This window comes from Lissotriton helveticus, chromosome 12 (assembly GCF_964261635.1).
Source record: "Lissotriton helveticus chromosome 12, aLisHel1.1, whole genome shotgun sequence".
In the NCBI taxonomy this organism is placed as follows: Eukaryota; Metazoa; Chordata; class Amphibia; order Caudata; family Salamandridae; genus Lissotriton; species Lissotriton helveticus.
The window spans coordinates 807220993-807241960 of NC_136073.1; the positions used below are offsets into that span (position 1 = coordinate 807220993).

The following is a 20968-nucleotide window of genomic DNA, read 5'->3' on the forward strand; positions in this document are numbered from 1 at the left end:
ACATGGCATTTCCCTGCACCGAGTCCTCGTGACTTCTGAGTCCACTGCACACAGCCTTTGGCCACTACAGCCACCACCTGAACAGCCCAAGTTCCATTTGAACCGGTAGCAAACTGCCTTTGGGAAAGCAGATCAAACTTTTGGGAGCATGGCACAGCCTTTGGACACGGTTTGTGCCCAACAGGATCCATCGGAGCTTGATGCACAGAGGCTATGCACAGCAGGACACAGTTGACACCAACCTGCTGTTCTTTCCTGGACACTTTATGAACAGGAGAAAGCAAGTGTTTGATCCAAAATAACACCGCCTGCTTTGGAAACCGACAAGTATCCCTTCATGGCAGTTGTTTATAAAGCCTTGAAAACACAAATATGGCAGCTTTTCTGAGCATGAAAATTGCCTTCCAAATTGGCATATTTAAGAATGAGTAGCAAGAGATGGACACAGCTCACAACTACTCAAGCCCGTAGTGGAGTGTAGCAAGAATGTTAGTACCCAAAAGTGATGCCAAGACTTCATCTTGAAGGATAGCTTGTTCTCCTGACATATAGCAAAACACACCACAATCACTGAACAACAATATCTACCCTTTGCGGACTACATGCTTTATTTGTAAAAATGGCATTAGTTCCTGTGAAATCGGGCGTTTTCCCTAGTGATCTCCTCTTATATAGCTCTAACTATTTTGGTGGCCTTTTATTGATGGCAGCTTTCGTTTCCAACCTCTTCTAGATTTCAGGGAACTCCTGCATGTTATAAAGAGGCATGAATACTGCTCATGACCCCTTGGGAATAAAAAGAGTATGAAGCTGCAGGACAGTCATTTTTGTAGGCCTTGCTGAATGCTCGTTTCCCTCTTCACCTTCATGCATCTTTAGGTCTATTCAGGGACACTGTTATCCAAGTCTACTCAGGGGTTCCTCAGGAAAGGATGAGCCACTAGATGTCCAAATTCTATACAACATTTTCTGAGTTGGGCACTGTTACCTTTAGAGGGATCCCCGCAGCCTTGCAAATGTCTTCTAACCAGGACTGGTCCTGTTAACTTTGGGGTTCTCCCAATGAGCACCGGCAGAAGGAGCAGGTGTCAAACTCATTCTTGGTCCCTAAACTCATCTGGCCCGTTTCAGTTTGAAAAGTGACCCAAAAGTCAGTCCCACAGGGCGGGCTGGACGAGAGCAAAATCCAGCTCTGCAATGACTGTCCAGGTGATCACCTCACTGACCCCAAGCCAGAAAGCATTGGTTGTGACAGACAGGTCATTAATTAATAAACCTTATCTCATGTAAAAACACATTTTTGTATTGCGAATTGAAGGAAAAATGAAATCTTTTTTTTAGGGAAAGAAATAGTAATATCAGGTGTCAAGATAACGTTATAGACAGATTCACTTATTACCCACTTTTGAAAGTGGAGAGCAAAATGTTTTGTTTTGGAGTAAAAGGTACTACTCCACAAGAGAGTATTTTTAGGCAAGTAAAATATACTTTGGATCTTCACTGTGCTTTATTAGTAGCTGGCAATTCACAATGAAAAAGTGAAGACGATATAAAACTGATCTTCAGCTTAAGACCCAGATGTATTCCAGACCAGACGCATGTGTCACAGAGCATAAATAATAAATCAATGAGACATGTGGTCTATTTAGTCGGCATGCAGCAAGTACTGGCCACGCGTGGCAGAGCCTTTTAGTAAACAGCACGCTTGTGTCAAGAGTAAAACCACATATGGAACACCAGGCGGTAGGTCAATCTGGCTAGTGCGCATATAAAACACTATAATATTGTTGACATCAGGCAGCAAAACAGATAGTGCGCTTTATTGGGGGTAGGCGTTTATCACTCAGTTACTTGTACAGCACGCACATTCATCTGAAAGCACCATGGAGCTGCAGGTGACATTTTTTATGCAGTATGCCTGAATAAAAGGAGTCAAATAGACCAGTCCACTTCTCATGAGGTGGGCAGGTCCTGGGACAGATGCCGTGGAACTTCCCTCCACGAGTAGTGAGAAATCAATTGAGGCTAACAGATAGTCTGTTTTTTTGAAATCTCAAGAAAAGTACAATCTGAACATGCCAATTGGCCCTTATTGTTCCTGCTGTCTTCAACATCAGTTTTGCCACATTTTTATCTTCAAAACGAAAATGGGAGTGTCAGATCTACTTTATCCTGCGTGGTTTCAGAAGAAGACTGGTTTCCCCGAGTTGATCGTTACTAAAAGTTCAAAAGTGGGAGTTTGTTACAACAAATTAAACAAGAGCTGCAGACTACGTGTTCTGAAAATGTACCTCCCATTCAAAATCCGGGCAAGAATGTTTACTGACATTTTGTTCTATTGCAAAGTAATTCTTCTCTAATGATCAAGAGCAGCACGTTCTTTGCCACATTTGTTTAGTGTGCCATTTTTTAAAGTAGTCTTTTGTTGGGTTAGATCTGAATACAGACACATTATCATGTTTGTTTTAACTCACAAAACCAAACACATAAAAAGAATGTGCTACAGTAATATGTTATCTACTAAAGTTATACTACCTAAAATTTGCAAAAGCCAGAAGATCAAAAGTCAAAACATTGTGTACTGCATTCATTTTTGTTAGACAGAATATACGTGTCTACTCCATTAAAAGGAGTTTAAATAAGTACGTGTCACTGAACACTGACAGCACAACATCTCAATTCCTACTTCAATCAAGCTAAAATAAACATTTACCTGTCCAGCAGTATCCAAAATGTCCAGATTAGCAGGTTCATCGTCAATTCGTATCCGGATTTTATAAGCATCCTCTAAATTGGAAAAAGGACAAATCATGGTTTAATCCTCAAGTAAAAAAATAAATATTGGACATTTTCTAATCTTGAAGAACATTAAGAGAATCACAGTTTATAATAAATCTAATTCTGTTTGATATCTCCAGAGATTATGCCAACACTTAATGGGGAGTCTCAAGTGGTTAGTTTTATAAAGAATTGTCAATTATTTTTAACTCTTTGTTAGAACCGGGAGTCTCTGGTTGGCAAAGGTAAGTACCTTGGCCCAAGTAGGGACCCCTAGCTCCGGTCAGGGCGTCGGAATAACCCTCTGAGATAACCCCTGCTCACCCTCTAGGTAGCATGGCGCGAGCAGTCTAGGCTAAACTCGGAGACAATGTGGATAACACTTGCACTTAACACAACAATAATCCCCAATCCACCACAAACTGAGACCACACAGGTAAGTATATTTTTATAAAAATATATAACTTTATCTAGTTTCAGCAAGGTAAATCAAGCAGTTGCACGATAATCACTTCATTATAAAAATGAGGCACTTAATCTTAATTGGTCTTTCTTAATTTCAGGAAGTTCTCAAAACAAATGTCTCTAGTCTCTTCAAGTCAGCACAAAGATATGCCAACGATTTTGTGATCAAAAACGCTCTCAATAATGAGCAAACAATGCCAGCGTAAAACAACTATGCCCCAAGGGTCCCCTGGCTTCAGGGACCACAAGCGCTTCTTGCGCGGCTCACCCTGTATCCTGAGGGAGGGGGGACTTCTTTCCCCGTGCTTGCGGTGACGCGGGTCCCCCAGGGGCACCTCGCGGGTGAAGGCTCAGTGGTGCTCCCGCCCGGCCGGTCTCAGGACGCTCTCCGCCCGCTCTGGATCCTTCAAAGAGCAGCGGGGAGCAGAGACGGCAGGCCAGGGGCTGGAGCACTTGCGGAGATCCCTCGGCGAGGTCAGGTCACTTCTTCCCGGGCCCGGCGGTGATCGCGCTGGTTCCTCGGCTTCGTCAGCTGCCTCAGCGAAGGCAGCCAATCCCCTCGCGGCTCCTCAGGCGAGCCTCCACAGCACCCGGGAGTCAGCCAATGGCAGTGCGGCTCCCGGGACAGTAAACAATGACGCTCCGCGACTCCGGCCAATCACGGCCCACTACTGCTGATGACGCTGCGCCGCACGGGCCAATCCCGTCGCGGCGTTAGTGAGGGGGCTCGGCTCCCTCCACCAATGGGAGCGCGGCGGCTTCGTTCTTCGCCGCGGCAGCGCCTGGACCTCTAGGCAAGTTACGGGGGGGGGTTCCTGGCCCCGGGCCGCGGTGGTGATTTGGCGGCAAAGGGTTTTCAAGGGCGCTGGTCCCGATGAGACCCCCCTCTCGACCTCCTCACCACGTTGGAGCGGATTTCACGAGGGGAGGCGCCACAAGCCTCCAACCCTCACAGGAAATGTGCCGATGAGCACACCGATCCTTTCCTCACGCTCCGCAGTCGAGTACCCCACGCTCCCGGTCCACAACAGCACGATCTTGCAGCTGGTTTCTGGCAAAGCTTTAGGAACCTTTAGCCCTGGGTTCCCAACAGGAGGCCAGCTCTTCTCAGGCCCTTGGAGATTCAAGCTGTAGGCACAGCACACAGCAAAGTCTCAGCAGTTTCAAGCAGGCAGGGACACAGCCCACAGCAAAGTCCCTCTCCCCTCCTCAGCTTCCAGTGATACAGCAGAACAGGTCAGCCCTTAGAGCACACAGCAAGGCAATCTTCCTTTTGTTCTCTCGCCGTCCTCCTTCCAGCAGAGGGTCCGTCTTGATTGTAGAGTTTCAGAATCTAACTTTCTGCAGACAGGGGTCCTTTCCTTATACCCCCAATGTCTTTGAAGTTCTTGGTGCATGGAGGCCCTGGGTCCAGTCTAAACCAGTTCTGGGGGTTGCGGAGCACGGAGGTGTCTCTGGCTTTCTTCTTCCTGTCAGCTTCAGGGCCAGGGGGGTCAGTTGACCACCAGGAGAGAGCGAATGTGGGGGAGGTAGGCAGGCACAGCCCAGCACTTATCTGGCATTCCTTCCTCCCTCCTCCCAAGCAGGCAGATGTGCCCTTTCATCCCCGGGATGGCTCCGACCCTCTCCTCTGGGGCTCTGCAGCCCCTCCCTGTCACATCCAGACCAGGCAGACATTCCACAAACCCAGGCACACAGAAAGGTTTAGACAAGAGAACAGCCACTTTCTAAAAGTGCTATTCTCCAACACAGGATTTAAAAACACCCTTCACTAAAAGATGTGTCATTAAATTCTGAGTCCAGGGATATCTTTCACTTATGTCCCATCTTGTTCCTATGGGGAGATAGGCTGGTATCACATGGGCCCAGCCCCCCTCCATGTTACTCTATGGAGCAAGATAGCCTTACAGCAGTGAGCACACAAAATGGCTGCAGCCCACTACCAGAGCATAGTACCTGCACTAGCACATGCTCTACCTTATCCATACACTGCACCCTGCCCAGGGGGGTACCTTGAGCCTTCCATAGGGGTGACTGATGTGCACAGACAGGGAAGGATTAGGCCTAGCCAGTGGGGACACTGGCCAGGCTGACATGGCAGTCACTGACTGCACACAGGCCCTGCGCTGGCAGGCCTGAGTCACCTTTTAAAAGCTACTCATGTGGGTGGCGCAATCTGCGCTGCAGGCCCACTAGTAGCATTTGACATCACCAGCCCTGGCACACACAGTGCCCTCTACTAGGGACTTCGTGGTGATACAAATATGCCAATTAGGTATGCTCAATCAATATCACAATTTACAGAAGGAGCACTTACACTCTGACACTGATCAGCAGTGGCAGAGGGTCCAAAACATCTAAATCAGCAAAAACGAAATCCAGCACAGCATCAAAACACATGAGTCAGAGGCAAAAAGATGGGGGAAGAACCACGCCAAAAGGTGTCAGGTCTAACACGTGTCCCCTCCAGCTGAAAGTGGGGAGAACTACCCAACCTCTTGGGAGTCCTCATCACTAAGGCGGAAGAATCTGGACAGACCGTCAGCGTTGGCGTGTTCTGTACCAGGGCGGTGCTCCACCGTAAAGTCCATCCCCTGTAGGGAAATGGACCACCTCAACAATTTTGGATTCTCACCCCTCATCTGCATTAACCATCTGAGGGGCCTGTGGTCGGTCTGAACGCGGAAGTGAGTCCCAAACAGGTAGGGCCTCAGCTTCTTCAGAGCCCAGACCACAGCGAAAGCTTCTCTTTCAATGGCACTCCATTTTTGTTCCCTGGGGATTAGCCTCCGGCTAATGAAAGCCACAGGTTGGTCTCCTCCCTCATCATTGATCTGTGAGAGCACTGCTCCCACGCCTTGCTCTGAAGCGTCAGTTTGCACGATGAACTCACTTGAAAAGTCAGGTGCCTTAAGCACCGGTGCTGTGCACATGGCAGTTTTGAGGGTGTCAAAAGCAGTTTGACAGGCCTCAGTCCAATTCACTTTCCTGGGCTGATTCCTAGATGTCAGCTCTGTCAAAGGGGCCACAATGGTGCCATAGCCTTTGACAAACCGTCTGTAATACCCGGTGAGACCTAGAAAGGCTCTCACCTCCGTCTGGGTCTTGGGGGGTTCCCAAGCCAGAATGGTATCAATCTTCGCCTGTAGGGGCGCCACCTTGCCGCTCCCCACCTGGTGTCCCAAGTACACCACAGATCCCTGCCCTATCTGGCATTTACTGGCCTTGATAGTGAGGCCTGCCTTCTGCAGAGCCTTCAACACTTCAGTGAGGTGTTGCAGGTGTTCCTCCCAAGTGGAGCTGAACACTGCAATGTCATCCAGGTAGGCTGCGCTGAATTGCTCCAGCCCTGCCAGTACCTGGTTGACCAATCTCTGAAATGTGGCGGGGGCATTTTTCAACCCAAAGGGCATGACACGAAACTGGAAGTGTCCTTCGGGCGTTGAAAATGCTGACCTCTCCTTTGCCCCGTCAGTTAAGGCAATCTGCCAGTACCCTGAAGTCAAATCAAAAGTACTCAGGTACTGGGCAGCTCCCAACCGATCCACCAGCTCATCAGCTCTGGGGATGGGGTGCGCGTCAGTCTTCGTGACCGCATTGAGCCCACGGTAGTCCACGCAGAACCGGAGTTCTGGGGGGCCACCGGGGGTAGCAGCTTTCTTAGGCACTAAGACCACTGGGCTAGCCCAGGGGCTGCTGGAGGGCTCAATAACCCCAAGCGCCAACATCTTGGAAACTTCTTCCTTGATGCTAGCTCTGACCTTGTCAGCCACCCTGTAAAACTTCTGTTTCACAGGCATGCTGTCTCCAGTGTCCACGTCGTGGACGCACCATTTGGTGACACCTGGGGTCAGGGAGAACAGTGGGGCGAACTGACCCAAGACTTGGCGACAGTCCTCCTGCTGTTCTGGGGTCAGGGTGGGGGAGAGGACCACACCATCCACTGACCCATCTTGCTCCTTGACTGCCAGGAGGTCAGGGAGAGGATCACTATCCTCCTCCCCTCCAACATCTGTAGCCATGAGCATAGTCACTTCAGTTCTTTCAAAGTGGGGTTTGAGGCGGTTCACATGTAGCACTCTCAGGGGCTGCCTGGGAGTCTTCAGGTTAACCAAATAGGTAACCTCGCTCTTGCGCTCCACTACCTCATATGGCCCAGACCACTTGTCACGGAGCGCACAAGGCTCCACCGGCGCCATCACTCACACTTTCTGTCCAGGTTGGAACTCCACTAGAGAAGTGTTCTGGTCATACCATCTCTTCATTTCCTCCTGGCTAGCCTCCAGGTTCTCTTGAGCGAGCTTCCTGAAGCGCTTGGTCTGGTTGCGGATGGCCAGCACATAGCTGAACACATCCTGAGGGGTTTTCCCACGGGATTTCTCCCACCCCTCCTTCACCAGAGCCAGAGGCCCTCTGACAGGGTGGCCATACAGCAACTCAAAGGGACTGAACCCTAATGATTTCTGAGGCACCTCCCTGTAGGCAAACAACAGGCATGGCAACAAGACATCCCATTTCCGCCTCATGGGCTCTTCCAGGCCCATTATCATGCCCTTCAATGTGCGGTTGAATCTCTCAACCAAACCATTTCCTTGAGGGTGGTAAGGAGTGGTGAACTTGTAAGTCACCCCACACTCACTCCACAGGGACTTCATATATTTAGAAATGAAGTTTGTCCCGCGGTCCGAAACGACCTCCTTCGGAAATCCCACCCGGGAAAAGATCCCCATCAGGGCACGGCCCACCACTGGGGCGGTGACTGTCCTGAGCGGAAGGGCTTCCGGGTACCGAGTGGCATGGTCCACCAAGACCAGGATAAACCTGTTGCCTAGGGCTGTCTTGGGATCCAGGGGCCCCACGATGTCAATGCCCACCCGCTCAAAAGGGGTGCTCACCACGGGAAAGGGTTGGAGGGGTGCCACGCGCTTCCCTCCACTCTTGCCACTGGCCTGACAAGTCTGACAAGACTTACAAAAGGCAGAGACGTGCGTCTTCATCTGGGGCCAGTAGAAATGGGTGACAAGCCTGTGATAGGTCTTGTCTTGCCCCAGATGTCCTGCGAGAGGCACGTCATGAGCCAGACCCAGTAGGAAGCTCCTGAAGCGCTCCGGTACTACCAGCACACGGGCTGCGCCGGGCTCAGCGAACTTAGGCTCACTATAAAGTAAGTCATCCTCCCAATAGATCAAATGCTCCTTGGACCCCAGGCCTGCGGCCTGGTCAGCAGCCTGCTGCCGCACACCAATGAGAGAAGGGCACTCCTTCTGAGCCTGGCAGAATTCCTCCCTGGAGGGACCACCTTCCTGCTGCCACTGGGACAGCTCAGGCAATTCCCCTAGTTCGGCCACCTGCTCCCCTGTAGGTTCCAGGGCATCCCCCTCTGGGTCTGCCTCCTCCTGGACCGTGGGAACAGTGGGGGCCGGTTTCCCGCGCCCTCTACCCCTTCCTCTTGGCAGGTCCCTGGGCCATTGTTCCAGGCTCCAGCTCTGTTAGACCGCCCTCTCTTACTGTCATTGCACGGGTGGACACACAGATCCACGCCGGCAAACCCAACATCTCCAAGTGAGTCCTGTGCTCCACCTCTTTCCAGGGGGAGCTCTCCAGGTCATTACCTAATAGACAATCTACAGGCAAGGCATCACTTACTACAATCTCCAAAATACCGGAGACTCCTCCCCATTCAAATGGAACTTTCGCCAGCCTGCAGTAGCGCACTGAACTGTCAGCTGCCACCACAGGCCGGAGTACCTGGGGAACAATTTGCTCTTCAGACACCGACTGACACCTAACAGATGTCACGCTGGCCCCTGTGTCTCTCAGAGCTTCCACCACCTGTCCATTGATGGTCACCTTCTGCCCGTATTTCTTAGTGTTTTGGGGCAGCAAGGTTTCCTGGGCCATCTCTCGGTCTCCTAAAGAGACAAGGGTCATCACTGCTAACCCTTCCTCCCCACTAGAGATCAAATCCCCTCCCAAAGCTACACTGGCCAATGCCGGTGCTGGAGCACCAGAGGGTGCTGGAGGTTTCTTTGGACATTTGGGGGCAATGTGCCCCACCTGCCCACATGTAAAGCAGGTAGGCGGGGGCCTGTTGTCCTGCTTGCCCTTACGGGGCCAGGACTTCTTAGACTTGGGGGGTTGAGACACCTTCTCCTGGGAACCAGTTTGGGGCCCTTTAGAAGACTCCTTTTGATTACCCGTGTCCCCCCCACTCTTCTGCGGAGGACCCTGTCCACCCTTGGCTGGGGTACTTACCACCCCCTTGTGGACCCTGGTGCTAGTCCACCGGTCCGCCTCTTTAGCAAGCTCACTGGGATCAGTTAACTTACTATCCAAAAGATGCTGGCGCAGCTCTGGGACACACAAACTACTTAAGTGCTCCCTACTAATCAAGTGACACAACCCCACATAATCAGTAACTTTGCTGCCCTTCATCCAACCTTCCAGTGCACGCGTGTACATACTCACACACTCCACCCAAGTACTTGAATCAAGCTTCTTGAAGTTCCTAAACTTCTGGCGGTACTGTTCAGCAGTGAGCCCATACCTGAGGCACAAAGCCTCCTTCATGGCGGAGTAGGACAAAGCATCCTCTGCTTCTAAGGGTGCCAAAACATCCCTCCCAGAGGCCTCAAAATGCTTCCACAATCCTGCTCCCCAATTCTTCTCAGGCACTTCATTCATCCTTAGGGCTAGTTCATACGCTCTAAACCACGCATAAATATCATCACCCCTCTGATAATTCTGTACCAGATCCTTTGGTATGTATACCTTACCCGCCTGTACTGGTTGTGCGCTGCCACCATTAGAACTGGACACCCTCTCTTTATATTTGATGGCCAATTCCTTCATGCCCCTCTCATGAGCCAAGTCGAGCTTCTTCTCCTCCAAAGCGAGAGCATCCCTTCTCTCCTGCGCCGCTCTCTCCTGCGCCTCTCTCTCAATTTCCAGGCGCAGTTTCTTCTCATCGGCGTCCGCTCTGAGTTTCAAAAGCTCAATCTCATGGGCCCTAGTTCTCTGATTCTCCTCCACTTCCTCTGGAGAAATATTCCTACTGGAGTGGGTGCTGCCGGCCCTAGACGCTGGCTTCGCCACTGGCAATTCACTGGGCAAAAACCCAATCTCCTGTGCGCCACCCTCTTCAATAGGAGCTTCTGGGACACCATATTTGGCCTCCCACCAGGCCCTCAGAGCTGTCCTTAGCTCCTCCTTATTTGCGCCGCCCCTCACTGGGCATTCAAGCTGTTTGCAGACTTTTCTCAGTTGCTCCTTGTTATAGGTTAACAACTTCTGGATTTCAAATTCCACCTCCACGTCTCCATTCACGCTTGGCGCTTTCCGAGACATGATGCTTCCTACCCTTTTTCAACTAAAAAGGTTTCACCAAAAAGAAAAAGTCTTGCGCAACCTGTTCTGCTAAACTAGACTAGTGATGTACAAGAAATCACTGCCGGTCAAGTGCAATTATTAGTTCAAAATCCGCACCGCGAGCCACCAATGTTAGAACCGGGAGTCTCTGGTTGGCAAAGGTAAGTACCTTGGCCCAAGTAGGGACCCCTAGCTCCGGTCAGGGCGTCGGAATAACCCTCTGAGATAACCCCTGCTCACCCTCTAGGTAGCATGGCGCGAGCAGTCTAGGCTAAACTCGGAGACAATGTGGATAACACTTGCACTTAACACAACAATAATCCCCAATCCACCACAAACTGAGACCACACAGGTAAGTATATTTTTATAAAAATATATAACTTTATCTAGTTTCAGCAAGGTAAATCAAGCAGTTGCACGATAATCACTTCATTATAAAAATGAGGCACTTAATCTTAATTGGTCTTTCTTAATTTCAGGAAGTTCTCAAAACAAATGTCTCTAGTCTCTTCAAGTCAGCACAAAGATATGCCAACGATTTTGTGATCAAAAACGCTCTCAATAATGAGCAAACAATGCCAGCGTAAAACAACTATGCCCCAAGGGTCCCCTGGCTTCAGGGACCACAAGCGCTTCTTGCGCGGCTCACCCGGTATCCTGAGGGAGGGGGGACTTCTTTCCCCGTGCTTGCGGTGACGCGGGTCCCCCAGGGGCACCTCGCGGGTGAAGGCTCAGTGGTGCTCCCGCCCGGCCGGTCTCAGGACGCTCTCCGCCCGCTCTGGATCCTTCAAAGAGCAGCGGGGAGCAGAGACGGCAGGCCAGGGGCTGGAGCACTTGCGGAGATCCCTCGGCGAGGTCAGGTCACTTCTTCCCGGGCCCGGCGGTGATCGCGCTGGTTCCTCGGCTTCGTCAGCTGCCTCAGCGAAGGCAGCCAATCCCCTCGCGGCTCCTCAGGCGAGCCTCCACAGCACCCGGGAGTCAGCCAATGGCAGTGCGGCTCCCGGGACAGTAAACAATGACGCTCCGCGACTCCGGCCAATCACGGCCCACTACTGCTGATGACGCTGCGCCGCACGGGCCAATCCCGTCGCGGCGTTAGTGAGGGGGCTCGGCTCCCTCCACCAATGGGAGCGCGGCGGCTTCGTTCTTCGCCGCGGCAGCGCCTGGACCTCTAGGCAAGTTACGGGGGGGGGTTCCTGGCCCCGGTGGTGATTTGGCGGCAAAGGGTTTTCAAGGGCGCTGGTCCCGATGAGACCCCCCTCTCGACCTCCTCACCACGTTGGAGCGGATTTCACGAGGGGAGGCGCCACAAGCCTCCAACCCTCACAGGAAATGTGCCGATGAGCACACCGATCCTTTCCTCACGCTCCGCAGTCGAGTACCCCACGCTCCCGGTCCACAACAGCACGATCTTGCAGCTGGTTTCTGGCAAAGCTTTAGGAACCTTTAGCCCTGGGTTCCCAACAGGAGGCCAGCTCTTCTCAGGCCCTTGGAGATTCAAGCTGTAGGCACAGCACACAGCAAAGTCTCAGCAGTTTCAAGCAGGCAGGGACACAGCCCACAGCAAAGTCCCTTTCCCCTCCTCAGCTTCCAGTGATACAGCAGAACAGGTCAGCCCTTAGAGCACACAGCAAGGCAATCTTCCTTTTGTTCTCTCGCCGTCCTCCTTCCAGCAGAGGGTCCGTCTTGATTGTAGAGTTTCAGAATCTAACTTTCTGCAGACAGGGGTCCTTTCCTTATACCCCCAATGTCTTTGAAGTTCTTGGTGCATGGAGGCCCTGGGTCCAGTCTAAACCAGTTCTGGGGGTTGCGGAGCACGGAGGTGTCTCTGGCTTTCTTCTTCCTGTCAGCTTCAGGGCCAGGGGGGTCAGTTGACCACCAGGAGAGAGCGAATGTGGGGGAGGTAGGCAGGCACAGCCCAGCACTTATCTGGCATTCCTTCCTCCCTCCTCCCAAGCAGGCAGATGTGCCCTTTCATCCCCGGGATGGCTCCGACCCTCTCCTCTGGGGCTCTGCAGCCCCTCCCTGTCACATCCAGACCAGGCAGACATTCCACAAACCCAGGCACACAGAAAGGTTTAGACAAGAGAACAGCCACTTTCTAAAAGTGCTATTCTCCAACACAGGATTTAAAAACACCCTTCACTAAAAGATGTGTCATTAAATTCTGAGTCCAGGGATATCTTTCACTTATGTCCCATCTTGTTCCTATGGGGAGATAGGCTGGTATCACATGGGCCCAGCCCCCCTCCATGTTACTCTATGGAGCAAGATAGCCTTACAGCAGTGAGCACACAAAATGGCTGCAGCCCACTACCAGAGCATAGTACCTGCACTAGCACATGCTCTACCTTATCCATACACTGCACCCTGCCCAGGGGGGTACCTTGAGCCTTCCATAGGGGTGACTGATGTGCACAGACAGGGAAGGATTAGGCCTAGCCAGTGGGGACACTGGCCAGGCTGACATGGCAGTCACTGACTGCACACAGGCCCTGCGCTGGCAGGCCTGAGTCACCTTTTAAAAGCTACTCATGTGGGTGGCGCAATCTGCGCTGCAGGCCCACTAGTAGCATTTGACATCACCAGCCCTGGCACACACAGTGCCCTCTACTAGGGACTTCGTGGTGATACAAATATGCCAATTAGGTATGCTCAATCAATATCACAATTTACAGAAGGAGCACTTACACTCTGACACTGATCAGCAGTGGCAGAGTGTCCAAAACATCTAAATCAGCAAAAACGAAATCCAGCACAGCATCAAAACACATGAGTCAGAGGCAAAAAGATGGGGGAAGAACCACGCCAAAAGGTGTCAGGTCTAACACGTGTCCCCTCCAGCTGAAAGTGGGGAGAACTACCCAACCTCTTGGGAGTCCTCATCACTAAGGCGGAAGAATCTGGACAGACCGTCAGCGTTGGCGTGTTCTGTACCAGGGCGGTGCTCCACCGTAAAGTCCATCCCCTGTAGGGAAATGGACCACCTCAACAATTTTGGATTCTCACCCCTCATCTGCATTAACCATCTGAGGGGCCTGTGGTCGGTCTGAACGCGGAAGTGAGTCCCAAACAGGTAGGGCCTCAGCTTCTTCAGAGCCCAGACCACAGCGAAAGCTTCTCTTTCAATGGCACTCCATTTTTGTTCCCTGGGGATTAGCCTCCGGCTAATGAAAGCCACAGGTTGGTCTCCTCCCTCATCATTGATCTGTGAGAGCACTGCTCCCACGCCTTGCTCTGAAGCGTCAGTTTGCACGATGAACTCACTTGAAAAGTCAGGTGCCTTAAGCACCGGTGCTGTGCACATGGCAGTTTTGAGGGTGTCAAAAGCAGTTTGACAGGCCTCAGTCCAATTCACTTTCCTGGGCTGATTCCTAGATGTCAGCTCTGTCAAAGGGGCCACAATGGTGCCATAGCCTTTGACAAACCGTCTGTAATACCCGGTGAGACCTAGAAAGGCTCTCACCTCCGTCTGGGTCTTGGGGGGTTCCCAAGCCAGAATGGTATCAATCTTCGCCTGTAGGGGCGCCACCTTGCCGCTCCCCACCTGGTGTCCCAAGTACACCACAGATCCCTGCCCTATCTGGCATTTACTGGCCTTGATAGTGAGGCCTGCCTTCTGCAGAGCCTTCAACACTTCAGTGAGGTGTTGCAGGTGTTCCTCCCAAGTGGAGCTGAACACTGCAATGTCATCCAGGTAGGCTGCGCTGAATTGCTCCAGCCCTGCCAGTACCTGGTTGACCAATCTCTGAAATGTGGCGGGGGCATTTTTCAACCCAAAGGGCATGACACGAAACTGGAAGTGTCCTTCGGGCGTTGAAAATGCTGACCTCTCCTTTGCCCCGTCAGTTAAGGCAATCTGCCAGTACCCTGAAGTCAAATCAAAAGTACTCAGGTACTGGGCAGCTCCCAACCGATCCACCAGCTCATCAGCTCTGGGGATGGGGTGCGCGTCAGTCTTCGTGACCGCATTGAGCCCACGGTAGTCCACGCAGAACCGGAGTTCTGGGGGGCCACCGGGGGTAGCAGCTTTCTTAGGCACTAAGACCACTGGGCTAGCCCAGGGGCTGCTGGAGGGCTCAATAACCCCAAGCGCCAACATCTTGGAAACTTCTTCCTTGATGCTAGCTCTGACCTTGTCAGCCACCCTGTAAAACTTCTGTTTCACAGGCATGCTGTCTCCAGTGTCCACGTCGTGGACGCACCATTTGGTGACACCTGGGGTCAGGGAGAACAGTGGGGCGAACTGACCCAAGACTTGGCGACAGTCCTCCTGCTGTTCTGGGGTCAGGGTGGGGGAGAGGACCACACCATCCACTGACCCATCTTGCTCCTTGACTGCCAGGAGGTCAGGGAGAGGATCACTATCCTCCTCCCCTCCAACATCTGTAGCCATGAGCATAGTCACTTCAGTTCTTTCAAAGTGGGGTTTGAGGCGGTTCACATGTAGCACTCTCAGGGGCTGCCTGGGAGTCTTCAGGTTAACCAAATAGGTAACCTCGCTCTTGCGCTCCACTACCTCATATGGCCCAGACCACTTGTCACGGAGCGCACAAGGCTCCACCGGCGCCATCACCCACACTTTCTGTCCAGGTTGGAACTCCACTAGAGAAGTGTTCTGGTCATACCATCTCTTCATTTCCTCCTGGCTAGCCTCCAGGTTCTCTTGAGCGAGCTTCCTGAAGCGCTTGGTCTGGTTGCGGATGGCCAGCACATAGCTGAACACATCCTGAGGGGTTTTCCCACGGGATTTCTCCCACCCCTCCTTCACCAGAGCCAGAGGCCCTCTGACAGGGTGGCCATACAGCAACTCAAAGGGACTGAACCCTAATGATTTCTGAGGCACCTCCCTGTAGGCAAACAACAGGCATGGCAACAAGACATCCCATTTCCGCCTCATGGGCTCTTCCAGGCCCATAATCATGCCCTTCAATGTGCGGTTGAATCTCTCAACCAAACCATTTCCTTGAGGGTGGTAAGGAGTGGTGAACTTGTAAGTCACCCCACACTCACTCCACAGGGACTTCATATATTTAGAAATGAAGTTTGTCCCGCGGTCCGAAACGACCTCCTTCGGAAATCCCACCCGGGAAAAGATCCCCATCAGGGCACGGCCCACCACTGGGGCGGTGACTGTCCTGAGCGGAAGGGCTTCCGGGTACCGAGTGGCATGGTCCACCAAGACCAGGATAAACCTGTTGCCTAGGGCTGTCTTGGGATCCAGGGGCCCCACGATGTCAATGCCCACCCGCTCAAAAGGGGTGCTCACCACGGGAAAGGGTTGGAGGGGTGCCACGCGCTTCCCTCCACTCTTGCCACTGGCCTGACAAGTCTGACAAGACTTACAAAAGGCAGAGACGTGCGTCTTCATCTGGGGCCAGTAGAAATGGGTGACAAGCCTGTGATAGGTCTTGTCTTGCCCCAGATGTCCTGCGAGAGGCACGTCATGAGCCAGACCCAGTAGGAAGCTCCTGAAGCGCTCCGGTACTACCAGCACACGGGCTGCGCCGGGCTCAGCGAACTTAGGCTCACTATAAAGTAAGTCATCCTCCCAATAGATCAAATGCTCCTTGGACCCCAGGCCTGCGGCCTGGTCAGCAGCCTGCTGCCGCACACCAATGAGAGAAGGGCACTCCTTCTGAGCCTGGCAGAATTCCTCCCTGGAGGGACCACCTTCCTGCTGCCACTGGGACAGCTCAGGCAATTCCCCTAGTTCGGCCACCTGCTCCCCTGTAGGTTCCAGGGCATCCCCCTCTGGGTCTGCCTCCTCCTGGACCGTGGGAACAGTGGGGGCCGGTTTCCCGCGCCCTCTACCCCTTCCTCTCTTGGCAGGTCCCTGGGCCATTGTTCCAGGCTCCAGCTCTGTTAGACCGCCCTCTCTTACTGTCATTGCACGGGTGGACACACAGATCCACGCCGGCAAACCCAACATCTCCAAGTGAGTCCTGTGCTCCACCTCTTTCCAGGGGGAGCTCTCCAGGTCATTACCTAATAGACAATCTACAGGCAAGGCATCACTTACTACAATCTCCAAAATACCGGAGACTCCTCCCCATTCAAATGGAACTTTCGCCAGCCTGCAGTAGCGCACTGAACTGTCAGCTGCCACCACAGGCCGGAGTACCTGGGGAACAATTTGCTCTTCAGACACCCACTGACACCTAACAGATGTCACGCTGGCCCCTGTGTCTCTCAGAGCTTCCACCACCTGTCCATTGATGGTCACCTTCTGCCCGTATTTCTTAGTGTTTTGGGGCAGCAAGGTTTCCTGGGCCATCTCTCGGTCTCCTAAAGAGACAAGGGTCATCACTGCTAACCCTTCCTCCCCACTAGAGATCAAATCCCCTCCCAAAGCTACACTGGCCAATGCCGGTGCTGGAGCACCAGAGGGTGCTGGAGGTTTCTTTGGACATTTGGGGGCAATGTGCCCCACCTGCCCACATGTAAAGCAGGTAGGCGGGGGCCTGTTGTCCTGCTTGCCCTTACGGGGCCAGGACTTCTTAGACTTGGGGGGTTGAGACACCTTCTCCTGGGAACCAGTTTGGGGCCCTTTAGAAGACTCCTTTTGATTACCCGTGTCCCCCCCACTCTTCTGCGGAGGACCCTGTCCACCCTTGGCTGGGGTACTTACCACCCCCTTGTGGACCCTGGTGCTAGTCCACCGGTCCGCCTCTTTAGCAAGCTCACTGGGATCAGTTAACTTACTATCCAAAAGATGCTGGCGCAGCTCTGGGACACACAAACTACTTAAGTGCTCCCTACTAATCAAGTGACACAACCCCACATAATCAGTAACTTTGCTGCCCTTCATCCAACCTTCCAGTGCACGCGTGTACATACTCACACACTCCACCCAAGTACTTGAATCAAGCTTCTTGAAGTTCCTAAACTTCTGGCGGTACTGTTCAGCAGTGAGCCCATACCTGAGGCACAAAGCCTCCTTCATGGCGGAGTAGGACAAAGCATCCTCTGCTTCTAAGGGTGCCAAAACATCCCTCCCAGAGGCCTCAAAATGCTTCCACAATCCTGCTCCCCAATTCTTCTCAGGCACTTCATTCATCCTTAGGGCTAGTTCATACGCTCTAAACCACGCATAAATATCATCACCCCTCTGATAATTCTGTACCAGATCCTTTGGTATGTATACCTTACCCGCCTGTACTGGTTGTGCGCTGCCACCATTAGAACTGGACACCCTCTCTTTATATTTGATGGCCAATTCCTTCATGCCCCTCTCATGAGCCAAGTCGAGCTTCTTCTCCTCCAAAGCGAGAGCATCCCTTCTCTCCTGCGCCGCTCTCTCCTGCGCCTCTCTCTCAATTTCCAGGCGCAGTTTCTTCTCATCGGCGTCCGCTCTGAGTTTCAAAAGCTCAATCTCATGGGCCCTAGTTCTCTGATTCTCCTCCACTTCCTCTGGAGAAATATTCCTACTGGAGTGGGTGCTGCCGGCCCTAGACGCTGGCTTCGCCACTGGCAATTCACTGGGCAAAAACCCAATCTCCTGTGCGCCACCCTCTTCAATAGGAGCTTCTGGGACACCATATTTGGCCTCCCACCAGGCCCTCAGAGCTGTCCTTAGCTCCTCCTTATTTGCGCCGCCCCTCACTGGGCATTCAAGCTGTTTGCAGACTTTTCTCAGTTGCTCCTTGTTATAGGTTAACAACTTCTGGATTTCAAATTCCACCTCCACGTCTCCATTCACGCTTGGCGCTTTCCGAGACATGATGCTTCCTACCCTTTTTCAACTAAAAAGGTTTCACCAAAAAGAAAAAGTCTTGCGCAACCTGTTCTGCTAAACTAGACTAGTGATGTACAAGAAATCACTGCCGGTCAAGTGCAATTATTAGTTCAAAATCCGCACCGCGAGCCACCAATGTTAGAACCGGGAGTCTCTGGTTGGCAAAGGTAAGTACCTTGGCCCAAGTAGGGACCCCTAGCTCCGGTCAGGGCGTCGGAATAACCCTCTGAGATAACCCCTGCTCACCCTCTAGGTAGCATGGCGCGAGCAGTCTAGGCTAAACTCGGAGACAATGTGGATAACACTTGCACTTAACACAACAATAATCCCCAATCCACCACAAACTGAGACCACACAGGTAAGTATATTTTTATAAAAATATATAACTTTATCTAGTTTCAGCAAGGTAAATCAAGCAGTTGCACGATAATCACTTCATTATAAAAATGAGGCACTTAATCTTAATTGGTCTTTCTTAATTTCAGGAAGTTCTCAAAACAAATGTCTCTAGTCTCTTCAAGTCAGCACAAAGATATGCCAACGATTTTGTGATCAAAAACGCTCTCAATAATGAGCAAACAATGCCAGCGTAAAACAACTATGCCCCAAGGGTCCCCTGGCTTCAGGGACCACAAGCGCTTCTTGCGCGGCTCACCCTGTATCCTGAGGGAGGGGGGACTTCTTTCCCCGTGCTTGCGGTGACGCGGGTCCCCCAGGGGCACCTCGCGGGTGAAGGCTCAGTGGTGCTCCCGCCCGGCCGGTCTCAGGACGCTCTCCGCCCGCTCTGGATCCTTCAAAGAGCAGCGGGGAGCAGAGACGGCAGGCCAGGGGCTGGAGCACTTGCGGAGATCCCTCGGCGAGGTCAGGTCACTTCTTCCCGGGCCCGGCGGTGATCGCGCTGGTTCCTCGGCTTCGTCAGCTGCCTCAGCGAAGGCAGCCAATCCCCTCGCGGCTCCTCAGGCGAGCCTCCACAGCACCCGGGAGTCAGCCAATGGCAGTGCGGCTCCCGGGACAGTAAACAATGACGCTCCGCGACTCCGGCCAATCACGGCCCACTACTGCTGATGACGCTGCGCCGCACGGGCCAATCCCGTCGCGGCGTTAGTGAGGGGGCTCGGCTCCCTCCACCAATGGGAGCGCGGCGGCTTCGTTCTTCGCCGCGGCAGCGCCTGGACCTCTAGGCAAGTTACGGGGGGGGGTTCCTGGCCCCGGGCCGCGGTGGTGATTTGGCGGCAAAGGGTTTTCAAGGGCGCTGGTCCCGATGAGACCCCCCTCTCGACCTCCTCACCACGTTGGAGCGGATTTCACGAGGGGAGGCGCCACAAGCCTCCAACCCTCACAGGAAATGTGCCGATGAGCACACCGATCCTTTCCTCACGCTCCGCAGTCGAGTACCCCACGCTCCCGGTCCACAACAGCACGATCTTGCAGCTGGTTTCTGGCAAAGCTTTAGGAACCTTTAGCCCTGGGTTCCCAACAGGAGGCCAGCTCTTCTCAGGCCCTTGGAGATTCAAGCTGTAGGCACAGCACACAGCAAAGTCTCAGCAGTTTCAAGCAGGCAGGGACACAGCCCACAGCAAAGTCCCTTTCCCCTCCTCAGCTTCCAGTGATACAGCAGAACAGGTCAGCCCTTAGAGCACACAGCAAGGCAATCTTCCTTTTGTTCTCTCGCCGTCCTCCTTCCAGCAGAGGGTCCGTCTTGATTGTAGAGTTTCAGAATCTAACTTTCTGCAGACAGGGGTCCTTTCCTTATACCCCCAATGTCTTTGAAGTTCTTGGTGCATGGAGGCCCTGGGTCCAGTCTAAACCAGTTCTGGGGGTTGCGGAGCACGGAGGTGTCTCTGGCTTTCTTCTTCCTGTCAGCTTCAGGGCCAGGGGGGTCAGTTGACCACCAGGAGAGAGCGAATGTGGGGGAGGTAGGCAGGCACAGCCCAGCACTTATCTGGCATTCCTTCCTCCCTCCTCCCAAGCAGGCAGATGTGCCCTTTCATCCCCGGGATGGCTCCGACCCTCTCCTCTGGGGCTCTGCAGCCCCTCCCTGTCACATCCAGACCAGGCAGACATTCCACAAACCCAGGCACACAGAAAGGTTTAGACAAGAGAACAGCCACTTTCTAAAAGTGCTATTCTCCAACACAGGATTTAAAAACACCCTTCACTAAAAGATGTGTCATTAAATTCTGAGTCCAGGGATATCTTTCACTTATGTCCCATCTTGTTCCTATGGGGAGATAGGCTGGTATCACATGGGCCCAGCCCCCCTCCATGTTACTCTATGGAGCAAGATAGCCTTACAGCAGTGAGCACACAAAATGGCTGCAGCCCACTACCAGAGCATAGTACCTGCACTAGCACATGCTCTACCTTATCCATACACTGCACCCTGCCCAGGGGGGTACCTTGAGCCTTCCATAGGGGTGACTGATGTGCACAGACAGGGAAGGATTAGGCCTAGCCAGTGGGGACACTGGCCAGGCTGACATGGCAGTCACTGACTGCACACAGGCCCTGCGCTGGCAGGCCTGAGTCACCTTTTAAAAGCTACTCATGTGGGTGGCGCAATCTGCGCTGCAGGCCCACTAGTAGCATTTGACATCACCAGCCCTGGCACACACAGTG

The 20968-nt window shown here is 52.7% G+C and overlaps 1 protein-coding gene across 1 annotated transcript in view; it reads right to left on the bottom strand.

Moving 5' to 3' along the window:
• RIT1 (Ras like without CAAX 1) overlaps window positions 1–20968 on the bottom strand; it is a 70774-nt gene that overhangs the window by 9789 nt on the left and 40017 nt on the right. The window contains exon 4 of the mRNA XM_078670917.1: window positions 2714–2787. Within this exon, the coding sequence (XP_078527043.1) occupies window positions 2714–2787 (74 nt within the window). The remainder of the gene's footprint in view (window positions 1–2713; window positions 2788–20968) is intronic.